General features: G+C 38.3%; 2 protein-coding genes and 1 long non-coding RNA gene across 4 annotated transcripts; 1 reads left to right on the forward strand and 2 right to left on the reverse strand.

Moving 5' to 3' along the window:
- Positions 1-1,689: 1,689 nt before the first annotated feature.
- Positions 1,690-7,798, reverse strand: LOC100184567 (superoxide dismutase [Cu-Zn]). Of its 2 annotated transcripts, none has more exons than XM_002121064.4 (6): positions 7,528-7,798; positions 3,908-3,978; positions 3,509-3,582; positions 2,953-3,098; positions 2,389-2,512; positions 1,690-2,073 (listed from the first exon to the last, which is right to left on the reverse strand). In XM_002121064.4, exons 2-6 carry the CDS (start codon positions 3,951-3,953, stop codon positions 1,960-1,962), a joined length of 504 nt encoding a protein of 167 aa, XP_002121100.1. In that variant the 5' UTR covers positions 3,954-3,978; positions 7,528-7,798; the 3' UTR covers positions 1,690-1,959. The 2 variants fall into 2 exon arrangements, with proteins under 2 accessions (XP_002121100.1, XP_026695155.1); XM_026839354.1 differs by lacking the exon at positions 7,528-7,798 and adding an exon at positions 4,044-4,180.
- On the forward strand, positions 6,817-8,909 carry LOC113475303. The gene is made up of 2 exons (XR_003397051.1): positions 6,817-7,398; positions 8,601-8,909. It is a non-coding gene; the product is annotated as an uncharacterized LOC113475303 (long non-coding RNA).
- Positions 8,910-9,905: 996 nt separating this feature from the next.
- LOC100177422 (WD repeat-containing protein on Y chromosome-like) lies at positions 9,906-16,174 on the reverse strand. The gene is made up of 11 exons (XM_002119582.3): positions 16,038-16,174; positions 15,265-15,451; positions 14,846-15,006; positions 14,339-14,481; positions 13,859-13,902; positions 12,915-13,145; positions 12,427-12,654; positions 11,978-12,114; positions 11,337-11,438; positions 10,709-10,860; positions 9,906-10,117 (listed from the first exon to the last, which is right to left on the reverse strand). Exons 2-11 carry the CDS (start codon positions 15,413-15,415, stop codon positions 9,931-9,933), a joined length of 1,536 nt encoding a protein of 511 aa, XP_002119618.2. The 5' UTR covers positions 15,416-15,451; positions 16,038-16,174; the 3' UTR covers positions 9,906-9,930.
- Between the last annotated feature and the right edge of the window lie 96 nt (positions 16,175-16,270).

Genomic DNA, 16,270 nt, shown 5'->3' on the forward strand with positions numbered 1-16,270 from the left:
GCGCATCATTCTCAACAACTATTGTTGGTTTTACAGTGATTGAGGATACGTAAATATAGTCAGCTATATCGTGTTCAGATGGATAAAGGACCAAGTTGAATGGATACACAGTGTTCTGGTCTTCATTAAGTACGACCTCACGTACATAATCGTGTACAATAACTCTCACATGTCGTGCATCATATATCCCATGTGATAAAAGATCATCAATCTTAGCAGTTACTGATGGGTGTATAGTTGGTCCAATACCTCCGCATGGTTGTGGGTGGCCAATATGAACTTCTGGTAAAGGAACATTGATATAAAACCTCTGTGTTTCATTTAATAAAGTTTGTGAGCAAGCGTCTTGGTCTTCCCTAGCCTGAGCAGCGAGTTCCTGCTTTAGTTTTAATATAAGGTTTGTTTTTTCTTGTCGGACGTGATACTTGGTGTCAAACATTCGTTCCAGGTCGAGCGCATACGCAGGGAACATGACAATCTCCCTGATGTGCATGATGGCGGGGCAATCGCGCTTCTTCGAAGGTTTATTTCTTCGTTTTTTCATCTCGGGAGGAGCAACGGTTGAATCGTGTTGTGATTCCACAAACTGTTTCTGGAATAAAATAGTTTATGAGAGCTTAGAATATTGTGTCATATACACACGGTGTATTCATACACCTCATGCTCGCTGTTGAGTTAGAACATTGGTGTCTTCTTATACACCAGATGTATATACTCATTACTGTAACATATGCAAACAAAACAAAACAACTTACTGTAAGTCGTTCCGCAGTAGATTTGTAATAGTGAGATCCATATTGACAGTGTTTGGTTAAACAACTTCGAACAACAAACGGGACTCCAGTGAACGGAACTTCAAGGTTACCCGAGTTATATTCCCAGTATACTCGCTCTGTGAAGGGTTACAAATTTTACAAATATTTGTTTATTTGATTTATAACATGAAGTATTTTTATTGATACAGTAATGAGATCAGAATAATTGGAACAACAATGAAAAGGAACTAGAAAAATAGTGTGATTATGGTGTCTGTCAATGGGTAGTTGGATTTTAAGTAAAATTTGATTGATCGATTGAATTATAGAGGAAAATTGTGAAAAAGTGTGTGCTTAAGTGAAAATGCATGATTATCCACCTAAGGTATAATAATCGCGATTGCTAGAAATATACCTATGCCCTACAATATACGGTATACCCATAGCTACGTTAGGCACCGAAGATTATGAGGATAGTCAAATCAAGTAAAAGGCTGTTAAAGTGGAGCCTATAATGTAGTTTACCTTCTCTGCCATAGCGGGAATGCCTTGCCACAGCCGACGACGATTTTCTCCACGAAGTTCTTACAATAAACTTGGTTTTGCAAACGGCGTTAAACTCTTGCAGGAACGATTCGAATGTGTTTTCCCCGTCTATATATCCTTTCACATATAACCCGTGTTTTTCAGCGTTGTTGAAATACGTAGCGAGCACGCTGTACACTGATTTCGGTTGCTCTAACTCTAATTCATGCCCCATGACATGCTGGTTCATCAAGTTAACATTATCCATGCTTGCATCAGGTCCAACAAAGTTTTCTTTATCGTTTTTTTTATATTTATTTATCAGTCGATTCGGCAAAGAAGTTTAAACACGCAGTGTATTCGGTCCGTTTAATAACCGAAGTTGGGGACGAAAAAGCTTCAAACAGACTTTCTTTGCATGATTATTCTATATTTTGCAATGGCGAGAGAACTCATATATAATAATAACCAATACTGTTGTAGTACAGTTTATTTTCTAATTAAAAAAACAAAATCTGTAAAATCCTATTAACTAAACTGCTAATTACGCACATTCTGCAGAGGTAAAAATTGCTACGACTCAATCCATAATCGTTTAAACTTTATATTTTTTTATCGCAAATTGTATAATTGAAGATAGATGTAATGAATGCTGCTGAATTAACGGTTGATTTTGTCTTTATGGGCAAACTGGGGGGTGAACGTAACTCTCCAAATTTCGGGTCATGTGTCGATATGTCCGCTTACTGCAAGCGACTATTGGGCAGCAAACTTTGTGACCACCGACGTGGATCTGAAATTTAAGACAAATTAATAATAGGCATGAAAATCACGCTGCTTTAGCGTTAATGAATAATGGCAATATGTAGGTTAATGCCCATAAAGGACTCTAGTCTAAACCTAATGCTTCGTAATACAGTACCGCAAAAGTTCTTAAATGTTATGTAGTTTAAGCCCGCCGTGTGTTTAATGCAACACTCGTAAATCAAGTCATTAGTTTCCACTCGAGGGAAAATCATGAAAGTATCTTAACTCCATAGTAAGCAGGAAGTGTATGAAACAACATAACCACATACTTATATGGGTCACGATATAAGCCTATACTTACAGCAACCGATCTTCCAATAATAGATCTTTCCCCATTTAAAGACAACGCACTATTCAACGGGTGAATATGTTTATGCAACACCGACTCAGTGTTGCTCTTAAGTGTTAACATGTCGCCTTCGTCTCTATAAAAAATAATGGAACAAAACAAACAAAGGTAAATAATTGAATTGCCTATCAATGTCACAATAAAGGTGGCTGTACACAGTATCCGGAATTCGTACGTTATGTCTGTTTTGTCCGGATTTCGCTGCCGCATGCGGAATTGGACACGGGTTTGCAAGCGAATTCGCACGCCGGATACTGTGTACAGCCACCTTAAGACTACCGTGTTGCAAAGTACTATGGAGTAATTTCGATACCGTTAGAACACTATACTATTCTATATTTCCTAATTAACAATAAACAACTTTATTTAAGAGTTGCGAGGATACGGTTATGTAACTCTGTAAATATTCTTTGTTTACTACAAAACGGGCCAACTCTCTCCTCTATTCCAGGTTCCATGGAACGCCTTACAGAATTAGCACATCCAAACAAAATAGAATACACCGGCACAACTCACATATTTTGTGGATCCGCCCAGTTATAATGCCCGCCCACCGTCGTACAAGAGCCGTCGCTAGCTGGCGCATGTTCGTGCACATGAACCCTGTAATTCTCACAACGATCCAAACCACTTACTTGAACGTGAGCTTCGACCTGACCACCCTGTACAATATAGCTACAGATTAAACCAACGATATATACTATTATAGGATGGGGGAAGATGGGACATCTTCAGCACATAATATCCAAATATCCCAATCGTGTTTTAAACAATTTACAACGGAAATGCTGGGAAGAGAAAATCGATTGAAAAGGTGTCTCATTTTTCTCCACCCTACTATATATAATACTCTATTTATCTGATACTCTTCCTCAATTGGTTTTTACTCTATAAACGTGTTCTAATAAGAGTTGTTTTGCTGCCAACTCCCTTCTCTTCGTTGATATAGGTAATTGGTATGAAGAACCGCATTTTAAAAGGTAATATATGACAACAAAACGCACAATTCCGCCCAATCCCTGGGACTCGTGTACCCACTACCCCTGATCAACAAACACAGGTATTAACTTACATGTTTCTCAGTAAAGCAGATATGGCCCGACACTGGTTCTTGTTGTTTGAACATACAATGGGCGTATTTAGATCCTGGGATGTGGAAAATATAAGATGTAATATTGTAGTGTAAGATAGTTTTATATTCTATATGGATGAGGTTTTACAGTGAGGGACATCAGAAACCTGGAATTTAGGCCAGGGTTGTCCCATTATTACCCTAATATTATTATGCACATTCTATTCTATATGGGTGAGGTCCTACAGTGAAGTACGTCGAAAGGACCTCAGATTTATCCCAGAGTTGGTCCATTATTTGATTAACAATTTAAATGCACAGTCAGTCGTCTTTTTGGAAGGTCAATAAAAATTCTACATTCTCCTAAAAGGCCCTAGAAATTAATTTAAACAACCTTACCTGCCACTGAAGCAACGAAAAGCGTGAAAAGAAAAAACAATTTCATTTCTAATGTCGGTGCAATTCAAAACCTGCAACAAAAAGTATTTATGCAACTTTCTTCCAATTAGGATACAGTTATGCTATAATAGCATACTTTTAATTTTAGCGCGTTCTAACAACTGCCTTTTACGATCTAGACTTCCTGTCTTTTCGACTTTCCACAATGTTCTAACTATACCGTTGTGGCCACAGAAGAGACAAAACATAAAATTTTCCGCAACCAACTTGAATTAACAGCGACTGCTATTGATTCGTTGCAACACAAGATATTTTATCGCTGCGTCGCCTTTTTGTAACCCTTTGTTTTAGCAAGAGATCAAAGTCTATAGCGTCAGCAGGTTCTGTACACAAGATTGCATTGCTTGCATTAGCTTTAATCAGTCTGCAACGCTGTTTAAAGGGGTCGTCACTTTACATAACTAATTAGCCGCATTTCAAAATAACAATCACCCACAAAGTTACATGGTAATTTATAAGCAGGCACGAGGTGTATGAAACAGATCACCCGTGTTATAACGAATCTCATTGGTGCCTAGATTATGTTTAGCATATTTGGAGAAGCACACTCGTAATACAGAGGTTTACTGGAAATTGTAATCTTAAGCAAACACAAGTTAAGTTAATTTGAGGTTATATGCTTTGCACCGCCGTTACCATTGTGGGCGCATGTGTGACCTTGGACAAGACATTTAAAGTCAATTGTTTCCAAACCAGTGGCCCTTATATTAGTGATCAAATTGTCAGTTAGCATACAAAAAAAGCAATCGTCACATAGTTACATACGTGGTAACTTGTAAACGCACACAAATAAGTGTGGACAACCTATTAGTATAACCACTATTTTTGTTTGGTCGAATACGTTATACAGCCAAGTTTTAGGCAAAACATGACGACGATAAATTTAAGTTACATTGATGGTTATAGGTTATAGTAACCCGCAAGGTTTAAATTTACCACTAACCCGAGTTATATACACTATCTATAACCATAGTGTTAAATACGCACAGAACAAGCCCGGGTTAGATCCGCGCAGAATAATCCCGGGTTAGAATCGCGCAGAACTAGCCCGGGTTAGATTCGCCAGAACAAGCCCGGGTTAGAATCGCGCAGAACAAGCCCGGGTTCGATTCGCGCAGAACAAGCCCGGGTTGGATTCGCGCAGAACAAGCCCGGGTTGGATTCGGGCGGAATAAGCCCGGGTTAGAATCGCGCAGAAGAAGCCCGGGTTAGATCCGCGCAGAACAAGCCCGGGTTCGATCCGCGCAGAACAAGCCCGGGTTAGATTCGCGCAGAACAAGCCCGGGTTAGATCCGCGCAGAACAAGCCCGGGTTAGAATCGCGCAGAATAAGCCCGGGTTCGATCCGCGCAGAATAAGCCCGGGTTAGATCCGCGCAGAACAAGCCCGGGTTAGAATCGCGCAGAATAAGCCCGGGTTAGAATCCCACAGAAAAAGCCCGGGTTGGAATCGCGCAGAACAAACCCGGGTTCGATTCGCGCAGAACAAACCCGGGTTCGATTCGCGCAGAATAAGCCCGGGTTAGAATCGCGCAGAACAAGCCCGGGTTAGAATCGCGCAGAACAAGCCCGGGTTCGATTCGCGCAGAATAAGCCCGGGTTAGAATCGCGCAGAATAAGCCCGGGTTAGAATCGCGCAGAACAAGCCCGGATTCGATTCGCGCAGAATAAGCCCGGGTTGGAATCGCGCAAAACAAGCCCGGGTTATTTCTAGCCCGAGTTAGTTACAGTATTTGACTCGAGTGTCTAGAAGAGAGCAGCCCGGGCTTACAATATACTTTCTCTCGGGTAAGGTAATATATCACGCAGGTTCGTTATACCGCACGTTTATAGCGGGTTACATGCGACGTATAGTAGCTCGGGCGAGGTGTAGTATATAAACACACGCAGTATATCGCCACATGCATAATATACAACCTTCCAGTCGAGGTTTGGTAGTGTACATACAAACGTGGTGTAATATCTCTCATGTTGGCTGTATAGCATGATTATATTTGAATTGGCCTCTTATTACAATAACCCGGAGTATATAGATAGAGTATATTAAACTAACCCGGCTCTGTTTTAGAGCAAGTAAGCCCATATAAACCGAATCTCAAATCTATCGTGTTACTAGATTATAGTTCAGGTCCACGAAATGTAGTATACATGCTATACAATACACTTACACACACATGTATGTAAGGTTTACTGTACAGATATTGATAGTAAGGATAAACCAGGTTTAATACAGCGTAGTAAATACTGTAACAGCCTCGGGTATACGTTAAGGTAGTAAATACAGCCAGTCTCATACCATGAAGTACAAACACTAGAACGAACACTGAAAGCGTCGATTCAACTGACTGGGTTTGAAAGGCGAAATATTGAAACGTCATCTTGGCTAAGATGGTTTTAGGTTTAAACTTTATATCCTTTGAAAGTGTAAAGTGTGGGTTGGGTGTTTATATTGTGAATATAAAGTAAATCAAGGCGAAGCTGGTGTAATTGTAATGAGGTTTATTTAAAGAATGTGTGTTATAGAATGTATCATGGGGCTGTTATAGAATGCAACCAACGTAATGCCAGCCTATTTAAGTTTAGCTATAAAGTTTTTAAAGGGAAAATTGACATCTAAAGTGTGACTGAATATTTATGTGGGTAAGTAAACATGGGGGGGGGGTTCATATTTTGACGTCACAGACAAATACGCTTGTGTTGACGTCTTATTAAAATCAATAGAAAGCAATCGTGCGTAATGTAGTTGTATACAAGAGTAATAAGAGGATGTTATGCTTGGAAGGACGTGGCTAACCCGGACGAACCATCCCTGATATTAATGCGGTGATAAACCGATTAGGTTTCCAATGCATTTGGTGTGAATGCATGGACAAAGGATAATATATATGTTGTTGCGTGTTATGTGTGTTTATATTATAGCAATGAAGGTATATAGCTATAGAAGGTTGGGAAGTTATCTATATTAGTTTAGCGGCTGAGTTTAAAATCGTTAAGTTGAGTGTACTGTGGGGTATGATGGGATACTGTTAGTAGTACATAATATTCCTCGGATCTACATGAACGTATATAGCTAGTTAGGAAGCTGTTTTATGGTACTCTGGGGGAAGATGGGACACCATTAGCACATAATATCCAAACATCCTGATCGTGTTTTAAACAAATAACAATGGTCAATGGGAGTCGTGAGGATACGGTTGTTTAACAAAAGCCAATTTAGAATACGGTTTTGTATTTCGTTAAATATTTTTATTTACTACCAAATGGGACGATATAACATTACAATGACATTTGTTAAACCACGCCACGGATATTTCGAATTAAATTATTAAACATAGACACTAAAATGGTTGTTTTTCAGCTGTTAGACTCATTATAGATATGAAACTGTTTACGATTTGCCTCGTCCTGTTATTGGTTGGCAAACTTTGCGAAGGTAGGTTGTCATTTATGTCAAGTGTGGGTACACAAATACAGGGCGTTTAAATAGCGGGGATTAATTTGCTTCTCCAATCAAGTGTTTAAAAAGGTTAATCAAAATAGGTCTTTGTTTCTATATACTAACCTTAATTTCGTTGGTTTGGTCATTTATATCCTCGTGGGTGCAAACTTGAGCGACTTATCCATGGTTGCCTCCCATGCTCATTGTCAAATTAAAGCTGTTTCAATGTAGGGCACTGTATTCTGTATGCATGACTTTTTACAGCGGGGCACGTCTTGTGACCTGGCGTATAGTCCAATAAACCACCTTCGGTATGAATTGAACCGTAGACCCTCGTTGTTCCAACAAAAACTTTCCGCCTTTGCAATGTGTGGTGAAAGCATAATAAGCATAACCGCGTCACAAAGCTTGGCGTTTTCAACTCTTCATTAAAAACATAGTAAAGGACACTCGACAGTGAGCATGAGGTGTATGAATACACCATGTGTGTCTGGTGTATAAGAAGACACCCATGTTATAACTCAACAATGAGCATGAGGTGTATGAATACACCATGTGTGTATGGTGTATAAGAAGACACCCATGTTATAACTCAACAATGAGCATGAGGTGTATGAATACACCATGTGTGTCTGGTGTATAAGAAGACACCCATGTTATAACTCAACAATGAGCATGAGGTGTATGAATACACCATGTGTGTCTGGTGTATAAGAAGACACCCATGTTATAACTCAACAGTGAGCATGAGGTGTATGAATACACCATGTGTGTCTGTTGTATAAGAAGACACCCATGTTATAACTCAACAGTGAGCATGAGGTGTATGAATACACCATGTGTGTCTGGTGTATAAGAAGACACCCATGTTATAACTCAACAATGAGCATGAGGTGTATGAATACACCATGTGTGTCTGGTGTATAAGAAGACACCCATGTTATAACTCAACAGTGAGCATGGGGTGTATGAATACACCATGTGTGTCTGGTGTATAAGAAGACACCCATGTTATAACTCAACAGTGAGCATGAGGTGTATGAATACACCATGTGTGTCTGGTGTATAAGAAGACACCCATGTTATAACTCAACAGTGAGCATGAGGTGTATGAATACACCATGTGTGTCTGGTGTATAAGAAGACACCATGTTATAACAGTAAGCATGAGATGTATAAACCACTTCCACACACAGGTAAAGACGACGTACACAGATACCAGGTAACGTTGGATAAGGCGGCTTGTCCAGACGGTGATTGTTATAAGATGGTTCAGGAAAAAGTGAAAGAACTCGAAATCGAGAATGACGTAAAGATTGACGTTCAAGAATACGAGAAGTTTCAACACCAGGACCTGTGACGTCACAATGGTCTAACCCAATGGCGGGAAATTTAAATTTTCAAGAAACGTCCATTGTAACAATTTTTACGTCATACAGAATATTGTTACGTCACTAGTAGAGCATCATACTCGCACTTAAATACACAGAACTGTAAAACTAGAATATTTATTCAACGTTTTGGTTAAAATTTATATGAATTCAGGTAATATAACTTAAATGTAGTTAACCATTCCATCACAGAAAGGAAGAAACACAAATTATGGCAAAACGACAGTCGTTATCAATACACAGTATGTGAAAAACACGATTATTATACTAGAAGGTAAAGAATGAAAACAGTGAATGAAATCTCTGAAATAAAACTAAACAGTGATATGGCCTGATATAGGTGGCGTAATACAGTGGTTTTGTAAAACAGGGGTTAGTAGGTGGACACTTTTAGACCCCTTAAGCAACTTATTTTACAGAGTCTTGTGTAGTAAGCGACTTCATGTATAATAGGCTTGGTCTTAATAAAGATTTTTTGGTTAAAATTTTGAAATTTATAGAATAAAAAATCACAGAAAAATCAAGAAAATTTAGGTAAATGTCACTTTTGATTAAATGCTGCAAGATATTTAGGAACAAAGGTTGGAAATATTGAAATAAATAAGCTTTATAACTAGGGTGCATGATAACATTAACATGTTTTAGGACAAAAACTCAAAACATTATTCTGTTTACAAAAGTATATGTATAAAGTATGACATCACAATAAACATTGTTCTGCAAGAATGGGTTTATGTGTTTATATTGAGGTAACATAAACTTGGCATAATTTTCATGAAATTAGTGATAAAACATAGAATTCGAGAAAAACCTGATTATATGGGAAATATTAAACACAAAATGTACATGGTAATATATCTTGATAATCAGAAAAGTTGGTTTAATTTTTGGACGTTAAATTTTAAGTTTGCAATAATTTTTTTTTTAGTTAAAATTAAATGAATAAAATAAATATAAACAATATATTTTTGATCGGTTGGAAAATAACTGGAAGCCATAATTTAATTGTATGGAAGGCAGCAATTTATAAAAGTGCATAATCAGAGTTATAAAACTACTTTATAAAAAAAGAAAAAAATCTCAGAGTTTTTTGTAACTTTTTGTTTAAAATTTTGAAACTCACTCACTGTCTCCCTCATGTGTCGACTTCTTCGTCCTCTTCTTGTATGAGGAAGACGTCGTCGATGTGAGCTCTCGGATCAGGGCGCGTTACTTCAGTGGGGGGCTCGGCAAGGTCAAAATATTGGAGACTTTGAAACGCGTGGCTGCTTGGACTTAACTGTAAGTGGCGCTGTTGGGCAAGGAGCTTCTCGTGTCGTAACCTTGGTAAGAAAGTGGGATGTTATAGTAGCTTAGAAGGTGCAGGTTCGAGGCTCGATGCTGCTACCAATGTGGATTTGTTTGTGTGAGACACTTAATAATGTCTAACCATATGGCAGACGAAACTTGATGGACATATAAAGTGATTATGTTGTGTGAGTGATAATAATAATACAATGATGGTTCATATATAACCTGCTGTGGCAGTGGGTAGCCCGACTGCCTATATCTCAGAACGTATGGGTTTGGCACTGCTACCATTGTGTATGGCTCGTCGCTGTTACCATTGTGGGCGTATGTGTCCTTGGGCAAGACACTTAACGACAATTGCTCCAACCCAGTGGTCACTAATGGGTTGTCTAAATTATCAGCCATACATAAAAAACAAACAAAAAATAATCACCCACAAAGTAACATACATGGTAACTCGTAAGCTGGCACGAGGTGTTAAAACCGTGTGATAACGACTGTCGTTTACCGGCCACGCGAGGATAAAGTAAGTTACATTCATTCATTCATTCATTCATTCATGTATCTAACCTTCCTGGGGCATGGGTGTTAACAACATTCACTCCAACCTAAAGACAACCCACCTCTTCCCTGCACTCTTCCTCATGCTTCTCCTCACTTCATCCAACATCGTGTCTTCCTCATCTTTGTACATGTTGATGCTTGTGATGAGAGAACTCCGTGATAATCTTCGCGACAACTTCCGTTTCCATGCGTCCGTGGATCCTCCTGACCACTAGGGGGAAATGAGGAAAAAAATATTTGGCACATAGGAAAATACACTCGTTCTTTGCCTAAAATATTACTTGAAGAATTTATTGAACTTTATAGGGTGTTCTGTTCCATATGGATGATGATCTACAGGGAAATAGGGGTGTGTGGCTGTGGTCCACATAGTTAGAGTACTGGTGCAAAATTATAAGTTATATTAGGAATTTGTATACAAAGTACGTGTTGTGTAAAGTTGTAAAACATAAACTATTATGAACTTTAGTGAGCCACAAACTGATCCAGAGAATCCAAGTGTGCTTCACAACTTCTTGCCCCCAGAAAAGCTAAATAACCGAGTAAAAGGCAAAAAATATACAAAAATCAAGTCCAAGCAAATTTTGGATTAGAAATATATATTTCGCCAAAATCGTCAGTCTCTTATTTAAATAGATTCACTCAAGGATAAACTAGCAATCCAAGTTTTACGACACACGAACTCACCGAACTTGAGCTTCTGCGAGGTGAATGTCGTTTCACTGAATGTTTCTTCTTCTCGGGAAGATCTTGGATCTCTTCATCGGAATCCGTGTCGTCACTGTCGGGCTGAAGGTGGATAAGTGGTTGAATGAATGCATTGGTGAATACAAGGGTAAATGAATGAGTAATGAATGCAACTTCTTTATCCTTGCATAGCGGAGCAACAATAGTTGTTATAACACAGGTGGTCTGTTTCAAACACCTCATGCCCACTTACAAGTTACCACGTATGTAACTTTGTGGGTGAATGTTTTTATGTAAAGCTGACAATTTCAGTTGTCTTTAAGTGTCTTGTCCAAGAACACTTGACCCCACAATGGTAGCAGCATTTGCTCAAAACAGTTATTAAAATATGACTTGATTTAAGTTTATATAGTAGGGTGGAACAAGACACCTTCAGCACAATGGAATTACTGGCATACACATAATATCCAAATATCCTGATCGTGTTTTAAACAATAAACAACGTCCCATTGGAGTCGTGAGGATACGATTTTATAAAGCTTTGAATTTTTATTGTTTACTACCAAATGGGACGAAAAAAATAAAAGAAAAGGTATCCCATCTTCCCCCATCGAACTATATTTAAAAAATATTAAACAAACCAGAAATTGATAATCCTTCTCCATCATTGGATGTTCGGGCAAGCTTAGAGGATCAAGTAATACTTCGGGAGGAACCATCGGGTGCTGCCATGTTTGTGGGTCATGGATTTCCCATGGTGTGGATTGCCCATATGTGCCTGTGGTGGGGGAGGGGGGTTGATTAAAATTAAAGGTTTGTTAGCTTGTTATGAATATGCAGGTGAAGAATAAGATTAAAAGAATAAAAGTCTATAAAAATAGCAACAGTTTTATGAGGTTGGACGCTTGCATTGTTGCTAAAGTCTTCTTGGAAAATTTTTAATGGAAATTGTTAGTGTAATGGAATGTTAGTGTAATGGACCAACTCTGCCCTAAATCCTAGGTTTCGTGGCATGCCTTACTGTAGGACCTCACCCACATAGAATAAAAACATCAGATACACACAACACTCCCACATTAAAACTACCAACCTATAAACTGCCCTGTATTGGTCCACAACCTCGCTGTATAATCTGATGATGTCGTGATCACTAACTCCCGTGATTCGATCACCTCAATGCACGTGATAGTTTGTACATGGCACCTCCATGAAGCAACCTTGTATGGTGGATTGCTCCATTTAGGTGAAGTCTCACCATCACTTAGTTGTACAAGGGGACGTAGGGCGTATGTAGCAATGTCCCATATAGATACAAAACCTGGGGATGGAATGTATATTGAATATTATAAGTACGTATGTTATGTGCCAAATTACCAAACGGGTACAAAATGGTGAAAGAAATGTTAATATTGTATATGTCATATACTTACCTAAATTATAAGAGAAATATGGAAAAGAAATGTACAGCAAACATGAAGATAATCCGTTTCATTAGTTATGTTGCAATGTCATATATGCATGCAACATATTTGGCTCAGTAACTGTATAAGTATGTTATAAAATCAAAACATCATTTACCCAAAGTATCTCCAACGTAAAGTAGTTCACAATCGCTTGTCACAACCATAGCACTCAGACCAGCTTTCCTACAGGTAGCACGCCACCTAGCGTGCGCTTTTCCATGGTTAATATTCCACACGATGGCAGCACCATCGGAGCAACCAGCAATTAACGAGGCGTTCATTTTATCGAGGAAACGATTTTCAAGAAACGCAAGTTTGTTCACCGCGCCTTTCTCTTTAACTCTTTCTGGATATTTACATAAACAATGAGAATTATGATGTATGATTGGCTCAATAAAACACATACAAAAACAAAACAGGACAGACTCAGCGGCGCAGCCAGAAAAAAAATAAGGGGGTGGTTTTAATAAAAAAATTTTTTTAAATTTTTGTTAAATTTTTTTGGGGGGGTTTAAAAGTTAAACCCCCTGGCTGCGCCAAACACCCCCCTGGCTGCCTAAACACGCCCCTGGCTGCGCCACTGGATAGACTATAGAGTTAAAAGCAGGTTACTATTTAACACTGATGCGCATATGACATGATTTAATAAATGGATCATTGGATCTTATATGATCACCAAAGGCAATGATAACAAACTGCTGATATGTGATGGGGTGAATGAAAATATTTATAACAGAGCAAGAGAAATTATATTAATTAAAACAAAGTAGAGATCGGAACTTCCTTCCAAAAAGTAGTGGTACAAATATAGAAAAAATCTAAAACAACGAAGAGACAAAAAGCTCTTGTAAATTCACAAATTAAATCAATTTACCACAAACAAATATAGTAGGGTGGGGGGAGATGGGACACCTTTTCGTTCTATTTTTTTTAAAACAAGATCAGGATATTTGGATACTATGTGCTAAAGGTGTCCCATCTTCTCCCACCCCACTATATGATAAAAAACCCAAACACAGAAAAAAGGTGTCCATGCAGAGTCACCACACCCCATGTTACCTGCTGTTGCTTCTTCATCATCTGAACTATCAGTGGTGTCTGGTCTGTAGGAATAAGGTTAAAGTGATAATAAGGTTGGAAGTAAAATAATTCTATTACATGTGGATAATTGCAGAGGTTATGTATTACAGTGATTCTGATTTCACTTATTAGCTTTGTAGAAAGTATAGAAAGAAGGAATAGTGTGGTTATGTAGGTGAGAATTATATTATTTGTGTGTTATACTATTATAGTAGGTGTCATATATAGAAATAGGCTGTATATTTAAGTTTGTGTGAATTTTATCGTCAGCATCAAACCTGTTATATCTCAATTACAATGCAAGTGCTCAACCTTTAAGCGACAAACACTAAAACTTATGTCTGGCGGTAACAGTAGCTAACATTTTCTCACTTGCATAAATTAGGTTGTATTACAGCAAGATAAGGGGAGCAGAGGTTGGCTTACTGATCCTATATATTTATTAACAATACCACTCACTCAATATTGGGGTAAGGTATCCTTGCCATGCTATGTCCTGATATGATATTCCACACTATAATATAACCATCGTATGAAACTGTTCCAAGCAAGTTAGGTCGACCGAATGTGACCGACACAATGTCCTCTGTGTGACCTCGACGCTGTAATAATATCAATTGTTATGCCACAATAAGAAATAATTAAATGTAGCTTGTGGTTGTAAATACATTTTAAAATACTTTTCTTGAGTAACATCAGCTTCTAAAGTTAAAGTATGTGTCCTTGGGCAAGAAACGTTAACAGGTCCAACCCAGTGGTCACTAATGGGTTGTTCAAACTGTCAGCCATATATATGTTACATAGCTGGTAACTCGTAAGCGGGCACGAGGTGTATGAAACAGAAACACCGTGTTATAACAACTTTTGCCCCCCATGCGAGGGTAGTTTAGGTGAATTCATTTGAAACTACTCAGCCATAGACCCATATGTGAACCAAAACTCTACCCATATACATAAGCAACCCACCAAGTCATCTGGCCAGTGAGGTTGTGGGCGTTGAATTAAATGAAATTCATCCATTTCATCGGTGAAAATATTAATCCTATGATCCCAACCGACAGCTATGATGTATTTGTTGTTGTTCAACTCAACGTAAGAACAATCCGTCACTTCTTTGCGACAGTTTTCTGGTTAAAAGTGAAGCAGTTTAGTATTTGGTATGGTGGCGTTCATCAGTGGTTGGACACTTGTATTGTAGCCATAACCGAAGGATACCGGGTTCAATGCTTAATACTGGTAGTTGTATGTAGCTGGATATGACACTTAACGGATATTGCTTCAACCGGTTGGTTACTAATCGGTTGTCCAAAAATAATTTTTCCCTCCAAAAATTTTTAATTAAAATTCATTTAATAGTGACATCACAATATCTCATTATTACTGACCTCGTTCTAGAGATTTGAGACAATGGCCATTATTATAATTCCAGATCCTCACAGCCCCGTCTCTCCCAGCAGTAATCAACCTACGCCCTGTTGAATCAAATGTGATGGAAGATATGGCGGCTTCACCGTGAGCTTTGTTGAACTCAAACATAAACGTTCCCGTTTCAAAATCCCACAATTTAACAACCTGGGAGTAAAAGAGATGTAAATTGTACCTATGGTACAAAAATGTTCATTTTATTACACCAACATTTTATCTGTCGGGTATCACACAATTAAACCAAATACAAAATGGCAGAAGAAATGTTATTTAAGTTTTTATACCGGTAGAGCCAAGTTATATGTCATATTATGACTTGTAGCAGGAACAGCAGAATAAGGTTATTATCATAAGCTTGGAAACTAACTCAAGGAAACTAACAATCAGCATTCAGATATTCTCAAAGGTTGTGTAAAACCTGTTATCCATGTCCTACAACCATTCAATGATTAATATATAATAAATATAAGAAGACAAACAATTGCCAGAAGATCTTATTCACACTTATAATACACCTGGCAGCAACAACATATAACAACAATTGCCAGAAGATCTCTTTCACATTTATAATACACCTGGCACCAACAACATATACCAACAATTGCCAGAAGATCTCTTTCACACTTATAATACACCTGGCAGCAACAACATATACCAACAATTGCCAGAAGATCTCTTTCACACTTATAATACACCTGGCAGCAACAACACATAGAATACATGGTTAACTTACCGATCCTTCAGAGCAAGTAATGACGTGGCCAAAGTTTGAGTTATAAGCACAGCATGTCGCAGCCTCAGTGTGGGAAATGGGAACCTCGTCTACTACCTTAACTCTGGAATGTTTGTATGGTTAGTATAAAGAGAAAAAGAAAGTTAAGCTTTATAACAAAAAATTAAACAGTGTATATTACATTAATCCAGAAATAACAGGATACACCCGGGATCCTTAGAGTCGCCTGCAGC

This window comes from Ciona intestinalis, unplaced genomic scaffold (genome assembly GCF_000224145.3).
Source record: "Ciona intestinalis unplaced genomic scaffold, KH HT000195.1, whole genome shotgun sequence".
Classification (NCBI taxonomy): domain Eukaryota; kingdom Metazoa; phylum Chordata; class Ascidiacea; order Phlebobranchia; family Cionidae; genus Ciona; species Ciona intestinalis.

What these genes read in the sequence shown, in the direction of transcription:
- LOC100184567 (XM_002121064.4), bottom strand. Translation starts at nt 3,953, where the DNA reads ATGAAATTGTTTTTTCTTTTCACGCTTTTCGTTGCTTCAGTGGCAG. An exon ending in TCTGCTTTACTGAGAAACAT is followed by an intron (nt 3,099 to 3,508) that starts GTAAGTTAATAC and finishes TATATTGTACAG; the next exon opens with GGTGGTCAGGTCGAAGCTCA. An exon ending in TGGGCGGATCCACAAAATAT is followed by an intron (nt 2,513 to 2,952) that starts GTGAGTTGTGCC and finishes TATTTTTTATAG; the next exon opens with AGACGAAGGCGACATGTTAA.
- LOC100177422 (XM_002119582.3), bottom strand. Translation starts at nt 15,415, where the DNA reads ATGTTTGAGTTCAACAAAGCTCACGGTGAAGCCGCCATATCTTCCATC. An exon ending in TCTCAAATCTCTAGAACGAG is followed by an intron (nt 15,007 to 15,264) that starts GTCAGTAATAAT and finishes ACTTTTAACCAG; the next exon opens with AAAACTGTCGCAAAGAAGTG. An exon ending in AGGAAGAGTGCAGGGAAGAG is followed by an intron (nt 10,118 to 10,708) that starts GTGGGTTGTCTT and finishes TTTCTTACCAAG; the next exon opens with GTTACGACACGAGAAGCTCC.